We start from the raw sequence: 16,701 nt of genomic DNA, 5'->3' as shown, positions 1-16,701 counted from the left end.
CTTTCAGGAAGAGGGCTAGGTGTGTTGGTTTAAATGCCATCCACCAAAGCATTTTATTTGGAACATTCTCTATGCTGCATGTGAAAGATTGCTTTAGTTTCTTTTGTAGATTTTTTTTTTTCCTCTCCTTTCTCCCTGTGTTTTATAAAGTAGCCTTGAAGTTCTCCTCATGACCCTTCTCTCCAGAAAAGGTTAAGTCAAAATACCATGGGTTTTGCTCACAACTTTTCTACTAAGGGTCACTGGGGTGGTTTTCCTGTCTCTTTCCTAAATTACAGCTGGGTTCTTATCCAGCAGCATTGCTGATACTAATTGGGTCTGCGATTTGTTTGGAGTTACAGTACTTCATGCAGCTGACCCTTGCTCTGAAAGCAGTGTTAATCTAGAAAAAAAATAAGAAGTTATGGGAAGGGAATATTTTTTGAATGAACTTCAGTGCTTTCTATCTAGTATTCAAGTGAAAAAAATTTCTTTAATATAATTAGGAGCAGGTTAATTCTGCAACTGAGTGGTGATGCCAGCTGAAAGAGACACAAAAGGTTCATAAGCCAAATCTGCTGTTTCTGTAGCGAAGAAAAAGCTTTGCATGGCACAGTTGACTTTCATTGCTGTAATAATACTCCAGGAAACTTAGTTATCCTTTTCACCATAGCAGGCAATTAAAATCCTCTCCTCCTTGAACAAAAACAACTGTACAATTCAAGCTACCCCTGCCAGATCATGCATGGAAATGTGCAACTGCAGTCCTCCTCTCTTCCAGTGTTTCTTAAAATGGCTGCCGCGATGCCGTGCAGCAGCTCCCTGGCAGATGCACTGAGCCCCGCATCTCGGCTGGGGCACAATGCAGCTGTGTCTCACATGGCAGACAGCGAGCAATCTCGGAAATAATTTGCAGACCACAGTGCCTACATTTAAAATAGCTCCCCCCCCCCCCCCCCCAAATGAATAGGGATGAACACCCTGCTGCATTTGGAAGCAGGCCACTTGCTTTCTGCTATTGATAGGAGGATGTGCTGCGTAAAACTAAGGGTTTTGGCCATTTCCACCTACCTCAAGGGCTACAGGAGAGTGGTGATGGTCCTCGCCCCAGGCCCTGCCTTGCTAGGGTGGTGCCAGGGGCTTTTGGGCAAACAATGGTCCTCGCTTTTCCTCCAGCTTCTTCTTTGCCAGCCAAAACAGCAGGGGCAGGTGATTAGATGGGAATTAGGAGCAGGCCATTAAACGGAGGGGCTGCGCACTACTACTGCAGCCTAAGCTGGCAGAAGGAGCTCTCGTGGAGGCTGTAGCCTCCAAGCTGAGCTGCTGGAGGGGGGCAGTGCTCCTTCCTTCTGCTGCACGCCTGTCTCCGGAGAAAAATCACCTCAATCCCTGTGCAGATCACAGGAGAAATGATAGAGGCACCCATTGTGCCTTCATTTTCCCTTTGGAAATAAATCTTTGCTCCCAGTGCATAGTTCTTGTGCTCTAGCATGTCTTTTCAGGAAAGAGAAGCCAATTCTATTCTAAAGCCACTAAAAAAAAAATTTAAAGAAACCAAGCTTAAAATGTGAATTTTACCTAGTAGCCCTCCTTATGAGAAAGAACTGTTTTTTCTTCCCCCCCCCCCCCAGGAAAAAATGGGTTAGATCTCCAAGAAAACAGGTACCGAGCAGCCAGCTGAACAGTGATCCTAAGGTAGCGACAAGAGGCTTGTCTGAGAAAGTCCTTTGTGGCCGTAGCTCTACATCTGCTGCAAGTCAATTAACTGCGAGCAGAGCCAGGGCTGGGGTGATTAAATGCAGCAGCTGTTGAACTAAATAAGCAACTGCTATCTTCCCTGGCCCTTGTCTGGCATCCAGGACAAGAAGGACTCAAGCTCACCCATAAAGGGGTCACCATTTATTCCTTTCAAATGTTACAATAAAGCCCATACAGCTTTTTTTTTTTTTTTAGAAGTTAGAAAATTGCAAATCAAGTGTTTTGGCCATTAAAAAATTATTTACAGAGAAAAGAATGTTGCTTCACATTATACAGCTGGCAGGCCCCCTCCCTCCACCCCACACCCTAAAAGTTATCCCTTAGAAGCAGAATTAAACACAGCGGACTTACAAGCTTTATGGTTTTAAGCCAATAGTAAGACATTATAAAAAACTAACCAGATTAGCTTTTAAACCATTGATTTCTATAAAAAGCACAAAATACTTTAAATGAAGTCAGAACCAGGAATGTAAACTGAGAAAAAAGAATCCATTGAACAGTCACTGGCTTGCTGGGCTTCGAGGGCTGCCGGGAGGAGAGGGGACAGTCAGGAGGCCAGCAGAGAGACCAGAGCGGGATGTGAGATCTGGGTTCTTACAAACTGTAAATTCCAGTTATGTCCAGGATAGTCTTCCTCCACAGTTTTAAAGGATTCAGGTAAAACTACTCCAAGTTGTGGTGGTGGTGGGAATCCAAACCAGCTTTCTAACAGGGGAGGGGATGAAATAACTCGGGGGGGGGGGGGGGTATCGGTTTTAGAAAGCATTGTCAGTTCTAGGTGGGACGGGGAGGTGTGTGGGCAAGGCAGCGAGTCCGTGGTGTTACCGGGATGGCGAGGATGGTGTAACAGTCTTAAGTTAGGACGATGCCAGGTGGGCTCTACTCTTCCTTCTGCTCCGCCGGAGCTGTTGCAGGCTCAGGCCCCGCAGGTTTGGAGGGCTCCTCTGGTTTGGCTGTATCCCCGTGGCTTTCCCCTGGCTGCTGCTTCTCTTCCTCCTTGCTTCCTCCCGCTTCTGCATCCTCCCTCTCGGGCTCAGCTCCCTGCTGCCCGTCCGCAGCAGGGCTGCTCTCCCCCGGGCTGCCCTGCTCCTCCGCTGTCCCCTCCTCGGGGGGCGCCGACGGCTCCGTCCCGCTGGCCGAGCAAGCGGGGTTCTCCTCCGCCTTGGCCTCTGCCTTGCCTTGGTCCTCCGTGGGAGAGGACCCAGAGGAGTCCCCGGCTTCTTTCTTGTTCTTCCTAAACGAGATCCCGCTCAGCTTGAAGGATTTCTTGAACGAGAACTTCTTCTTCTTTTTGGGGGTGTCCTTGGGGGCCGCGGCACCTTCGGGTTTAGCATCTCCCCCTTCGGCGGGGGGAGCGGGCTCGATGGCGTCCCCGCCGCCCGGCTCGCCCTTGCTCTCCTCCCTGAGGGGTTCAGCCGAGCCGTTCCCGTTCAGGGGCACCGCCTCGCCGCCCGCCTTGGCCGTCATCTCCCCGTTGAGCCTCAAATGCCCGTTCTCCTGCGGGGGGGGGGGGGGGGGGGGGGGAGCGGAGCACCGCGTTAGGCACAGCCGGGACTCGGCACCCCCTCCCCGAAGCCCCGCACCCAGCCGGGGCGGGGGGGGTGCACCGGGGGGGGGGGGGCGGTCAGTGCGCTGCCACCGGGCGGCGCCCGCGCTCCACGCCCGGTGCTGGGGCGAGGCGGCGGACGGGGCCCCCCGCCCGGTGCCGGGAGGGGGAGCCCAGGGCGCGGCGCGGGCGGTGCCGCATCGCTCGGTGTCCGCCGGGCAGGAGGGTCCCCCGGGCCGCCGCCCCTTCCCCACCGAGCAGCGCCGCAGCTGCCTTTGTCCGCCCGCCCGCCCCGGCGGGGCGCACGGCGCGGCTCCCCGGTGCCCCTCCGGTACCTACCTGCCCGTTGGCCTTGGCGGGCTCGGTGGCGGCGGCGTGGCCGGTCGGCGGGGCGCTGCCCTCCGCCTTGGCCGCCTTGGAGCCCTGGCTGCCCATGGTGCGGCACGTCGGGCGGACCCCGCCGCGGCGGCTGCGCTCGGCTGGCGAGCGGCGCCGAGAGGGAGTGGGGAGAGCCCCCCGCCGCCCCGGTAATAAGGCGCGGGGCGGGGGCGGGCCGCCGCCGAGCCCGCCCCGGGGGCGGGGGACGGGGATGGAGCCACCGCCCCGGCGGGGACGGGGGCTACTGACGGCCGCCGATCCCCCTCCCCGGCTGTGCGCCCCCGGAGACCGGGGGAGCCCCGGGCGGGGCGAGGCCAGGCTGCGGGGAGGCGCTGGGGAAGGGGAGCGGGGCGCCGCTCCCCTCAGCCCCGGGGTGCTGCTCATCCCAGCCCCGACACCCCTGGGGTGCTGTTCATCCCAGCCTCAACACCCCTGGGGTGCCTCTGCCCCCAGCCCCATCACCCTCGGGGTGCTGCTCATCCCAGCCCCGACACCCCTGGGGTGCTGTTCATCCCAGCCTCAACACCCCTGGGGTGCCTCTGCCCCCAGCCCCATCACCCTCGGGGTGCTGCTCATCCCAGCCCCGACACCCCTGGGGTGCTGTTCATCCCAGCCTCAACACCCCTGGGGTGCCTCTGCCCCCAGCCCCATCACCCTCGGGGTGCTGCTCATCCCAGCCCCGACACCCCTGGGGTGCTGTTCATCCCAGCCTCAACACCCCTGGGGTGCCTCTGCCCCCAGCCCCATCACCCTCGGGGTGCTGCTTATCCCAGCCCCGACACCCCTGGGGTGCTGTTCATCCCAGCCCTGACCCCAGCCTCTGCCCCCAGCCCTGTCACCCCAGGAGGATCCCATGGTACCACTCATCCCAGCCCCAGGACAGTCTCATGGCGCAGCTTGCCTCCATCTCGTCACCCCAGGGTGCTGCTTACCTGGGGGTACCACTTCCCCCAGGGTACTGCTCACCCCAGCCCCATCAGTTCCCGGGGGGTCCTGCTGTGGGGGACAGGTTGTGCCATGGGTCGCACCCCGGCTCCCCACCTCGCTGTGCTCCCTGGCACACAGACCAGTAGGTTTTTCCCCTCTGGGTTTTCCTCTTCTTTGGTCTCCCGGAAAGGGAAAGCTCAGGAGAAAAGAAAATGGGACTAAACCAAAGTGGATGCTAACACTGGTGAGGGGCCTGCAGCTTCTGCGTGCTGCCAGGGCCACCGGCCGCAGCCTCGCCACAGCGCAGAGCCAGCAGTGGCCGTGGGGGACCCACTCCTGGGGGCTCCCTTGGCACCCAGGCACAGCTGATGTCACTGGGGGCTCCCAAAATCGAGACCCTTTTGTGCCTGTCCAAGCCACCGGCATTCCCTGGCCAGCCTGCACCCCACCGGCAGCTGCAGCGGGCCACGCTCCCGAGCACCGTGCCCTGAGCCCCGTGGCCCCGGCGCCTTCCAGGCACCCTGCACCCCACTCCTGCCAAACCTGCCCCGGAGCCGCTGCGAGCAGGCGGGACCCCCCAGCCCCCAGCACCCAGCTGCGCCGCAGAGCCCGTGCAGGATCAAGGCCAGCGTCTCCGAGGGGAAAACAATGTGCCGCTGTGTGCGCTCCGCCAACAAGGTCATGTTTTGTCTCTGTCCTCCCTCCCCCCCGGCACACATCATCTCACCCCCGTTAGAGCGAAATTTCTCTGTTAATTAAAACAGGCGGCATCTTCCTTATTGACTTTTGGTTGCCAGTTGATAAAGCCTTTGAATGGCTGCTGGGCTGCTGCTGGTCCATCCGCCCGTGCCTTCGGCCATCTGCAAGATCGAGGGTTGCCCGAGCAGCCATCAAGGCTGCAAAGGAGCTGCGGAGGATGTACCCCCTCTAAAAGCACGCGCTTTTCAGAGCGTAGCGAGGCTGTTTGCTTTGGGAAGACAAACAGTCGGAGCAAGTGTATTGAATTAGTCAGTAAACACGCTCTGTCTTCTGCCGCTTGTTCCCAAATGTGAGCTCCAGGCCAGTGTCCCCAACCATTACCTGCTGGGGAGCAAAACCCGGCAGAGCCGTGGCTGGCGAGCCCTTCCCTCTGTCCCAGCAGCCGTCTGGCGTCGGGCAGCATCTGTGCCAACCCCACACTTCTCTTCCCACCTTCTGGGAGTGATTTTCTGTCTTTCTGCTGAGGTTCATTTTGTCCTGGCTCTTCTCTGCAGGGATGAGGAGAGTCCTCACGCTGCTGTCCCGTCCCGTCCCGTCCCGTCCCATCCCATCCCATCCCATCCCACCCCACCCCATCCCATCCCATCCCATCCCATCCCTCCATGCTGCCCCACTGCTGCAGTAAGAGCATGTTTCGGCCATGCCGAGCAAACCCAAGCGAGCATCGGCTTTTGCAGCGCCCGTCTGAGACCATCCATCCACGCCACAACCCTGAGATGCTCCTGTCCTCCTGCACCAAAGCCACGAGGGAGCCTCTAAGGTGAGCAGCACCATGAATCACCACCCACCTGCACCATCCCTGCTGTGGGTGCCGTGAGCTGGGAGGGGGCTCTGGGGGCTCTGGGGGTGCAGCCTTTGGGGGGACGCTGGCAGCCCAGGTGCGGCTTTGCCTGTCTGTTGGGTTGGGAGTGCGAACGTGTACCCCGTGCTGTGAAACAGGCTGCTTGCTGGAAAGATAATGTCTCCGGCGGTGGGCTGGACGCGTGGCTGGGCTTGCTTATTCGAGAGGGGATTTATCCGGCTGGGGCTGGTGGGGTGGCTGCGGTGCTGCTGCCATGCTCTGTGCCGCTGGCTTGGCCGGGGTTGCTTGGCTCGGCCCCCCCCCCCCGCCGGCCCCCGTGCAAAGCCCAGGTCTCTTCCACGTTCTGCTGGAGGGGAGAAAGTGCTTTACACCCGGCTGCTCCCCTGCCATGGCGATCGGCGGGCAGCGCCGGAGTGACGGGAGGCAGACGTGATGTCTCTAAAGGGCAAACTTTACCACGGTCAGACAGGTCAAGATGCAGAGCTGCTGGGGGGCAGCCCCCCGTCACCATCAACGGCGATGCAGGAAACCTCGCATGCGGTTTTCCAGCGGCTTTCATCTCCGAGGAATCCCCAGTTGCCTCATCTCTCTTGATCCCGACTTTTCTTGAAAACCCTCTTCTGCAGCGCTGCGTAAGGGATGTGTTTATAAATAGACACGTTCCGCCGTGGATTCCCGAGCGTGCCTTCTCTTCCCAGGCCTGGCTCCGCTGCAGACGTGTCCCGCCTGCGCCGGGGCAGCAGCATCGGGAGTGCTCAGCTGGCTCGGGAGCGGTGCTTGGTGCGGCCACGCCGGTGCCGGAGCCCCGGCGCTCCGTGGGGTGAGCGTGGGTGCCCCCCGCAGACCCGCGGCCGGTTGCTCCAGCTCTCAGCCTGGGAAGAGGCTGTTTTCCTCTTCTGTGTGTCGCGGGGGGGGCTGGTGGCACGGAGCGGACGGTGCTGCCGCGCAGGCGCCGGGGCAGGTGTGGTTACACCGGGAGAGGGTGCAGGGCTGAAGCTGGCTGCTGCGCACGGCGGTGGGTTTCCAGTGTAAACCAATCCCTCCCAGTGGAAACCAGTGTGACCACCAGTCCCACTTGCCGTGGGTCCCATCCCTCCACCGCTGCCTCAGCCCCAGGTCGGGCTTCTCCGTCCCCAGGCGTCGGGCAGGGAACCGGAGCGGGGCAAAGGATGCTCCGGCTCCGCGCGGGCTCTGCGCTGGCTCCCGGGATTTTGGCTGCTGGGGAAGTGATGGGGATTTGCAGGGTGCAGGCAGACGGACAGATTGCAGGTCTGTCTGCTCCTCTAGCAGATGGACAGGCAGACAAATCTGTCTGCCTCTCTGCGCGCCGCTCCTGCCTAAAAGGCCTCCGGGACTCAAGATCTTTGTGGATGTTATTTTCCACTTTCCAGACCTACTTAAGCTGCGTGCTGATTATTAATTTATTAGGCGTTAAGCGCTGACAGGCTGCAAGGCAGAGCGGCGAGCGCAGCCCCTGCGCCAGGAGCTTGGAGGGTGCAGTCTCCAGCCCCATGCCCTGACCCTGCCACCCGCTGTATGTCCTCAGCCCTTAACGAAGAATTAATGCAATTATTTATTCATGTATCTAGAGCCATTCCCAAGCCTCTGATCATCTGCTCAAGGATTTTAACCGAGTTAGTGGGGGCCCAGCCAGGGCAACCAACGGCGCTGGCAATAAAGCAGAGGGATTTCCATATTGATTTATAAATAGCAAAGGAATTAGCTAATTAGATCTCTCTGGGGAGAGAATTCCAGCAGGGAGAGTGCGGGGCCAGGCTGTGCCGTATGCAGGGACGGACGGTAATGGCTTCTGCCACCACGGCAGCTCCGGCACGCAAACAGCCCTCGGCTGAAAATAACAACCATGGGTTGGGGTCCGGGGTCTGCCTCTGCCGTGCTGCCGTGGCCGCCAACTGCGCCCACCCATGGCTTGGCTTTCCCGGGCCCTGCGGTGCGGCTCCAGGACGTGGCCACCCGCCTGGTCCCTGGGGCAAGTGATGCTCTGGCTGCGCAGCCCAGGAGGGGACGGGGCGAAGGGGCTGGGGGACACCGCAGGTGCTGAGCGGGGCCGTCCTCAGCCGCAGAAAGAAAATCTGCTGAGCTTCATGCCGGGGGATTTCTGCAAGGAATGAGGGCTGGCGGGGGCAGGCAGGAGGAAGAGTGGGGCCGCGTAGTGGCCAAGGGGATCTTTCCAGTCCATCGCCCAAGCAGAAGTTGGTCGCTGCTGAACCTGCTCGTGGCTGTGCCGTCACTCGGACTGGCAGCCGCATCAGTGCCGACCAACCCTCTGACATTTGCACTGGGAAAAAGTGTCCTGGACCCAAGCAAGCATCTGCATGGGACTTTGCTGGGGTCTCCCTGTTGCCCACGCAGAGCTGGTGCCACAACCAGTGTCCCCGAATCCTTCCTGCCCTGGGAAAGGCTCCAGCCCGGGAGGCTGCGGTGAGGCGCTGACTTCCCATAGAAACACATAAAAGGGCCCGTTCTTGTATTTGCCAGAGCCCCGTCATTTTTGGTTGTGAAGATCCCATGGCAACCGGCGCCTTGTGTAACTGCGTTTGCTATTTCTGGGCTTGCTTTTCACTCCGGTAACATCCTCCCCGCATCCCACCGTCCTGCCGGGGGGCCAGGACTGGTCCCGCTCTCCCACCCTGGGACCTCTCCCTCTTTCTCGTGCTGGTGCGGCACCCCTTCCCAGCACCCCTTCCCAGCACCCCTTCCCGGCTCAGCCGGGGCAGCTGGGGCAGAGGTTGGCAGCTGTGAGTCATGGCAGAGGAAGGAGAGAGCAATCCCCTCTGACTCTTATCTCAGAGACCATCTGCCCTTCTTTTCGGCCAGGAGCTGGAGCATTTGCAAACAAAGCCAAGCCCTCTAAGCTAAACCCCTCCAGCCTCACCAGCGGCCTGGCCGGGGTGGGCTGTGCTTCGCCCCGGGATGGGGACGGTGGTGGGACGTGACGGGTCCCGGTGCCTCCCCGCGGGCATGGTCCTGGGCGAGTTTCTGCACGGCGGGGATCAGCACCCCATGGGGAGCCCCCACATCGCCTTTCCCAGCCGGTCTCTCCCAACTCCTCCCGGGAGAACAGGAACCCGCCGCAACCCCCTCGCCCAGGCGGGATGCTCGTCCCACACGCCTTATCTCCCGCATCCCCGCCGTAGGCTGCATTTCGAGGCTGATAAAGGGCTCCCTGACCCTGAGCAAGCCGTGCACTGCCGGTTCGGTCACATTACGAGAGCAGGACGGCTGCCAGCGGGTGTCCGGAGAGAAAAGGGGCCGCAGCATCCAGCTGGCAGCGGAGACAGGAGGGCGGCCGGGTGCTACCGCACACTGGGCTCTGCTCCCTCCCGCCCTGTCCGGGGCTGCTGGCAGGGTCCCCCGGCCGGGGGCCGAGCGGGGAGCATGTTTCAGAGCCTCCTTCCTTGTCAGAAGGGAAGTTTATAATGGAAACAAAAGCAATGCTCACTCCAAGTGGAGCTTTTCCCGTGCCGTTTCCTCCAGAGCCGCCTGCGGAGGTGCCACGGGAGCGTGCCCACACGCCATGGGGAAGCGTACCGGGGTCCCGTGCGTTTTGGGCATCGCCCCGCTGCACGGCACTCACCGCGTCCAGCCGTGCCATGGGGAACACGGCCGGGCTGCAGCAGTGTCCTGCTGCGGCAGAGCCAAGGTGGACGCGGGCTGCTGCCCTTCCCTTGGGGACAGTGACCCGCCAGCCTGCGGTTGTCCCCAGGGTGGGCTCAGCTCCCTCCATCCCTGGGGTCACCTGTGTCCTGTCCTGGGGACCGGCTGCAAAGGGGACCTCGGAGCTGTGCTGCGCTGCCCGGGTTGCTCCTGTGCAGGGGGGCTGCTGGTGGCTGCCGGAGGGCTGGGGGCACGTGGCAGCCCCACGGGCATGGGTTAGGGGACAACGCCTCGACTGAGCTTCACGGAGCTGTGCCTGTGTGACAGCAGCTCACCTTGGCTTCTGACACGGGTGAGGGTGGCGTGTCCCTTCCCCGGCTGTGTGAGCAAGGGTGTGAGGCTGGCAGTGCCGCGCCACGTTCCTTCCCTGCTGTGTACGGCCACGAACAAGCCCTGGGTCTCCCTGGGGTTGCAGGGCTGGGTGCGTGGCTGGCGGGGACCCATGCAAAGTCAGCATGTGTGCAGCCCCTGCACGCACACCAGCACGGGTCCAGCGAGCATCTCGCACGTGCCCAGCCACGCTGCTGATCCCAAGGACGTCCCTTGACGTTGGGGCATGGGCAGCCCCACATCTCCACTGCCAGCCCCCCGCAGCCCAGCGGGGTCACCCCTTTTGCCCGAGTCCCCGGGGCCGGTGGCAGCCAGCCGACCGCGGCATGGGGCAGCCGGCGCTGCCGGACCCGGGACAGGAAAGCGGCGCTGGGATGCTTTGGGGCAGGGGTCCCTCCCCCTGCGAGCAGCCGGGGATGTATGGGCCTCTTTCTCCCTGCAAGTCAATGTGTCTTTTTGTTGCGCTGCTGGGTTTTGGTGCCTGCGAGCAGGGAGAGACAATACGTCGCATTGTTCCTTTTCAGCAACATCTGACGGGCCCAGGCAGAGAGAGGCCAGTGTGTGCAGGAGGACGGCCGTGGGGGAAGGGACTGGGATGGACGGACAGGCAGCAGGAAAGACGCAGGGACACCCAGGCCAGGCCTGGCTTCTGCCTGCCTGGATGAAGAGCTGGAGGGACGGGGAGTGCCGGAGGGGTGCCGGGGGGATGTGGGAGATGGGGGGGGGCCGTTATCTTCTGGTACCCAACCAGCCTGCAAAAACAGCCGGGAGAGATGCAAACCTCCAGCCCCACCCATCTTAAGGGACTATTAACTTTAAAGCCTCATTAGGAACCTGTAAGTGTCAATACCATTAACCTTTTCATTGCTGCTCCCTCTACCAGAAGGTCCCGGCTGATTTACGGGGGCTGTGCGGGCGGGGGGACCTCTTGTCCCTGGTAAATCCTGGGGTGCCAGGAAAGCCCTCTGCCCGAAATCCCACGCAGGTGGGCTGGGGCAGGGGCTCGGTCCCCGCCGGGGTGGGCTGCGAGGGGGGAGCCGGGAGCGGAGCTCGGTGGGGGAATCACGGCAGCGCTGGGATTGTCTGCAACTTTCCATCAGAAATCCCCTCCTTCCCTTATCCCCTGCTGTCCCCGGCCTGGATTGCTTAATCGCCAGGAACAGAATTCCCCTCTGCCTCAGAGCAAAACCGAAAGTGTCCCCAGGGCCACCGCAGCCGTGGGCAGGGCTGGATGGGAGCCCGAGGGCCAGCAGAGCCCAGACACCCTGGAGATGGGTTCCCGGGGGGCTTCTCCGTGCCCCAGCCCGGTGCTGAGGTTATTGGGGAGCACTTTGCCTCCCAGGCGTCCCAGCCGTGCCGGTTCAGCTCTCTGCCTCCCAGGAGCTGGTGGGATGTGCTGGGGGGGGCACATGGGGGTTTTGCACCCGTCGGAGGCAGGCGCCGCTCTCTGACCCCCTCCCCGGGCTTGCCCAGTGCTGGCAAACCCCTTGCACAGCTTTCAGGGTCGGGGGAGCGTGGTGGGCCCTCGCCGTGATGTCCCCCGTCCCACTGCAAAGGGGGGCTGCAAGTGGGGACCAGTACCCCCCGTCCACACCCCGCTCTCCAGCGATGGTTCTCGCTCCCGGCAAAGGTCCCGGGAGGGGACGGCAGCCGGTTCTGGGCTCGGTGGGGGCCTGTCGGGTGGGGGGCTGGTGGTGTGGCCCTGGCCGGCGGCAGCGGCGCGGAGCAGCGGTGCCCTCCCCGCCCCCACGGCTCGGCAGGCTGCACCGGCAGATGCATTTCGCCCAGACTTGCATGGCCGTAGCCATGGCAACGGCTGCGCGGTGGCGGGATGCCGGGGGGGCTGTGGGCGCAGGGCTGCGCGGCGACGCGGCGCTGCATCGCTGCCATTGCACCCCACGGCTTGGCTTCACCCCATGTCTGGGTTCACCCCGGGTCTGGGTTCACCCCAGGTTTGGATTCACCCCATTCCCAGCAGCGACACTGGTGCATATCCCAGTCCACGGCGCACTGGTGTGTGCCTGCTGCTTTGCACACACATGTGCAAGCATGCACACGGGCAGCGGTGCGGCTGCACCGATGCAGATGCTCTCCCTGGCGTGACGGTGCCCAAGGGGGGGGCAATGCCGCGGGGAGAGGCCGGGCAGGGTGGGGACGGAGCCGCTCACCCCTTTATCGGGGCTGGCTGCCATAAAGCCGGGGCTGTTTGCATTGGTGCGGCTGCGCTGGCGTGGCCGTCCCGGCTCTGCTTTGTCTCCACGTTAACTTTTCACCATGGTGGCTTTTCCTCTCCGCCACCACCGCCGCACCCTGCCAGCCTCGCCAGGGTCCCGCAGCTCGGGGTGCTGGAGCCCCAGCATCTGGCAGCCTTATCGGGGGGCTGCAGTCCCCCTCAGCGTGGTGCATGCCTGCTCCCTGCCTGCTCCCTGCCTGCTCCCTGCCCGTTGGCCGCAGGACAGGGACTGGTCTGGCTGCATCCCGCTCCTGCCAGCTTCTCGGGTGCCTACGGGGGTGAACAGTGGCTGGAGCTGGCGGGGGCAGAAGGGCCACCGCAGCCCCGGGCAGCCACAGCACCTCGCTGCCACGATGCCGGACTTGGCCGCTGCCTGCCTGCCTGCACCGCTGCCTGCCCCAGCCCCCTCGCCGCCGCGGTGCAGGCAGCTGCCAGCCCGGATGGGTTTGGCAGCAAAGCAGCTCAGCTGGAGAAAAGCCTCCGGCGCTGGAGTGACCCACTAACCTTGTTCTTCTTAAAAATGCATGAAATGCAGGCAGCTGCCTACGGGGACTCGCACACGCATGCTCGCGCTCACGCAGGGGCGGGGGCACGTTTTCGGCACTGCACCCCACGTGCCCGGGTCAGGCAGCGGCGGCGGGGGAGCCCCAGGGAGCCCGGGGGTGCACACTGCACTCACTGCCCAGATTTCGGGGTGTCTGGAGGTGGGTGGGGGCTTCGCTCTCCCTTTGCTGGTGCTGTCTGATGCCCCGCGCGTCCCCAGCCCCGGCGAGGGGCTGCATGCCTGCGGCACGGGCAGGTTTCCCGGGAGGCACCCAGGCACGGTGCAGCCCTTCTGCTCAGCTCTGCCGGTGCCGCCGGGCTGCGGTAACGCCGCGGTGGTGCAAAGTCCACCAGCACGTCCCCCCGCTGCACCCAGGAGCCAGCTGCCGCGGTCGGGGCTTGCTTCGGGCTCCCGTTGGGGCTCCAAGGGCACCCCAAAGAGCCGTCCCTGCTCTGGCTGGTGCCACAACCGGGTCCCACTGGAGACACGAGTGGGGTGGCAGGGTCCCGCTGCTGGGGAAGGCGAGGTGGGTGCAGGCTCGCCCCGTCCCCTGGCTGCCATCACAGCCCTGACCTCGTTTCTCTCCAGCTCTTCCATGCCTTTAATACGCCCCGGCCAGATGGCTGCGAGCCGGGGAGCCGGGGGCAGCGGGGGGACGGCGGCTCAGCCCCGCCGTGGGGGCACGGACCCTGCGCTTGGTGGCATTCCCACCCCGGGGGTGCTGGTGCCCACCGTGGGACGTGTTCCCACCACCCTGGCAGGGGTTAACGGATTTCTCTCGCATGCGGCTGATCTAATTTCGGTCTCGTTTGCATAGCTGATTTGGTGGCTGCAACACCTCGGCTGGCGCGGTAAAGATACGGGGGTATTTTTAGCTGCTCTGGGCTTGAGCCCCCAGCAGCCCTGGGGCAGTGTCTGGCCCCAGCGTCCCATCGCGGGCACCTCGGGGGGACGGGCACATCCAGCCCGTGCTGCACACCGAGGCCTTCGGCGGGAGCAGCAGAGGATTTGCAGGATTAGGGTTTTGCCTTTTTTTTGTGGTTGCAATCCTGTTTTAAGAAGGAGAAACAAAACCCAGAAGCCTACAGCAGCCCAAGCCTGCGAAGCCCGTTAGCCTGGGTCGAATAAACCGCAGTGCATCGTGAGACGGAGCAGCTTCATCCCCTGCTCAGCTCCCCAGCCCGGAGAGGGGCTGCCTGGCTGGATCCGGCCATGCCGTGTTTCCCATCCTCTTCGCTCCTTGCAGCAGAGCCCAGCTCTGCTCCCATCGCCGGGGGCTTCCCGGCCTGGCTCCGCGTGCTGCTTCGCCCCCAGAACGGCTGCGTTTCGACCCAGGAGGAAGAAGGAAATCACAGCGGGCGGTGGTGGGGGGGAGTTTTTCTGAGCCCTTTTGGAAATCCCTGCGGCTTCCTCTGGGGTCTCAGCCCTTGCTCGTATGGCAGCAAAGTCGAGGAAGCGCATGAATCACCCGCAGGAAACTTCGCATCACTCATCCCGTCGCTACCCGTGGCCGAGCCCACGCTGCCTGCCGCGGCTCGCCGGGGCCGTGCCCACCCTGTCCTGCCCCGGGGACGTGGCCGTCCTGTCCCTCGTCACCCGCCCGAACGGCAGCTCCCCGAGCCGCGGCGTTGGCGTGAGCTTGGCTTTCCAGAGCTGCGTGTGCACGTGTGCGTGGGTGCACGGGTGCATGGGTGCGTGGGTGTGCGTGTGCATGGGGGTATGGGTGCATGTGTTCACGGGAGCACGTGTGCACAGGTGGCCTTGCGCTTGCACACACCCATGCACACACCCAGGCACGTATCTATGTGCACGCACCCATGCATGCACCCAGGTGTGCACACACCTTTGCACACACACGTGCACCCAGGCGCGTGCACCCACACACGTGCACCCACGCACATGCCAGGTGGCAGAGGAATCAGTCTCTTGACTCCTCTGACTAATTAACATAAATTGACACTGACTAATTAACCGTCCCGGCTCATTAGAGCCCGGATACCACATCGCTGGGAACAGCAGGCAGCCGAGCCCTCACTGTCGAAGCACCGTGGCCACACTCTGCCCCACGCCAGCCACCGGCCACCCCTGATCCCCCCCACTGGGAGTGTCCCCATCCCAGTCCCCATCCCAGTCCCCATCCCACGGCCCTCGCCGAGGCTGCTAGCAGCGATAACGAGATATTGGTTCCTAATCCACTTATTCCTGGCTGGTGCAGAGGGCTGGTGACAGCCTGCTTCCAACACCCAGCGTGCGGTGAACCCCCCCCGGGGGGGACGGAGGCGCCGGGGCCGGGGGGAAAACCCCGGTGGTCTCGGCTGAGCAGCCGTGGGGCAGGGAGCGATGCCAGGGTTGGGGGGGTGAAACGTGTGTATGGCTCACGGAGGGACGGTGGCATCATCCCTGCTCCATCCCTGCAGGGAGGGTTGAATCTGGAAGGGGAGGTGACACCGCCAGCGTCACCTGCCCTACAGCAGGGTGGCCCCGGGGAGCAGCAGCGATGAGCAAACCTTGCATCAGCCGGGAAGGGAGATAAGGAGCCCTTCCCAGTCCTCACCCTGCGGGGTGCCGGGGGTGGGGGACAATGACGGGCTGCTTTAGGGAGCGGGGTGCAGGGGGAGGTCACCCCAGCACAGTAACACCCGCTCTGCACCTCTGCAGGAGGAAGGAAAAGGAAATTTCTCGCTTCCCTCTTTGCTAAGGGCTCCGGCGTAGCTGCCCGGGAAGCGGGGGCCCCCGCGCAGGTCCCGTCCTGCCGCCGCACCCCATGTCCTCCGCCGGCCCCCCCCCCGGGCCTGCCGGTGCACGCTGCTCCCCGCCGGCTGACTTGGGGGCTGAGTCACGGCTCTGCACGCCCGACCGGTTTGGGGGAGACCCTGGGGCTCAGCGTGGGAACGGCCTGACCTCAGCAGCAGGGCCAGCCCCGGCGAGCTGCCTGCGGGACCCTTGTCTCCCAAAAACAAGGCGGCGGGGGCTTTGCACTGGGGCTATCGATGCTCCTGGAAAGCTCTGGCTCGTTCCCGCCGGCCAAAGGGCAGCCTCACCAGCAATCCCCGCCGCCCGTGCGCAGTGGATTAAAAACTAGGTCAGTGGTAGATCCCCAAAAGTGATTGTGATCGGGGAATTGCTGCTCCCCGGGTGCGAGCCCGAGGGAGACTTGCTCCGTTCGATACCTTTATCACTGAGCTGGAAGAAAACGGCTGGTGAAACGCAGACCCCCTGAAACGGGTCGCTCCCGCAGCGGCGTCGGGGCTGGGGCCGGCACGGAGGCTGGGGACCGGAGCCCCCGAGGAGGGTGCAGGGTCCCGGGGTGCTGTTGGGGACATTACGGCGGGGCCAGGTCCCCCCGTCCGAGGGTTGGAAAGAAGCACAGGGAGGACGGACGGTGCTGGCACGGCGGGGAAAGCTGGGAACGCTCGGAGCATGGAAACAGGGGTGTGCGTGGGGCGGACGCGGGGCCGGGGAGGAGGCAGAGCGGCCGCGGCAGCCCCAGCGCCAGCGGGCAGGAAACGGGGCGGCAGCGCGGGGCCGGGGCAGGAAGGCAGCCGGCGGCCCCGGGGTCGGCGGAAGAGCGGCGGAAAGGCTCGGGGCCGCGGCGGTGGCGGCGGGAGGAAGCCCGGCCCCGGTGAGGGGCTGCCCCGGTGCACGTGTGTCCCACGGGGACCCCGAGGCCGTGCCCGGGTGCTGCGAGCAGGGCACCGGCCGTGCTCGCCATGCCCGCAGCGGGACCAAAACTCCCTCGGTGCCGGGACAGGGACCCTTCCTGGGCG

At 63.2% G+C, this 16,701-nt stretch overlaps 1 protein-coding gene across 1 annotated transcript; it reads right to left on the bottom strand.

Annotated features, from left to right (window-relative positions):
• Positions 1–1,856: 1,856 nt before the first annotated feature.
• Positions 1,857–3,781, bottom strand: MARCKSL1 (MARCKS like 1). The gene is made up of 2 exons (XM_075173675.1): positions 3,623–3,781; positions 1,857–3,234 (listed from the first exon to the last, which is right to left on the bottom strand). Exons 1-2 carry the CDS (start codon positions 3,716–3,718, stop codon positions 2,617–2,619), a joined length of 714 nt encoding a protein of 237 aa, XP_075029776.1. The 5' UTR covers positions 3,719–3,781; the 3' UTR covers positions 1,857–2,616.
• Between the last annotated feature and the right edge of the window lie 12,920 nt (positions 3,782–16,701).

This window comes from Calonectris borealis, chromosome 25 (genome assembly GCF_964195595.1).
Source record: "Calonectris borealis chromosome 25, bCalBor7.hap1.2, whole genome shotgun sequence".
Classification (NCBI taxonomy): Eukaryota; Metazoa; Chordata; class Aves; order Procellariiformes; family Procellariidae; genus Calonectris; species Calonectris borealis.
Note: the sequence above shows the minus strand (reverse complement) of the source record. Positions and strands in the feature narration are given on the sequence as shown.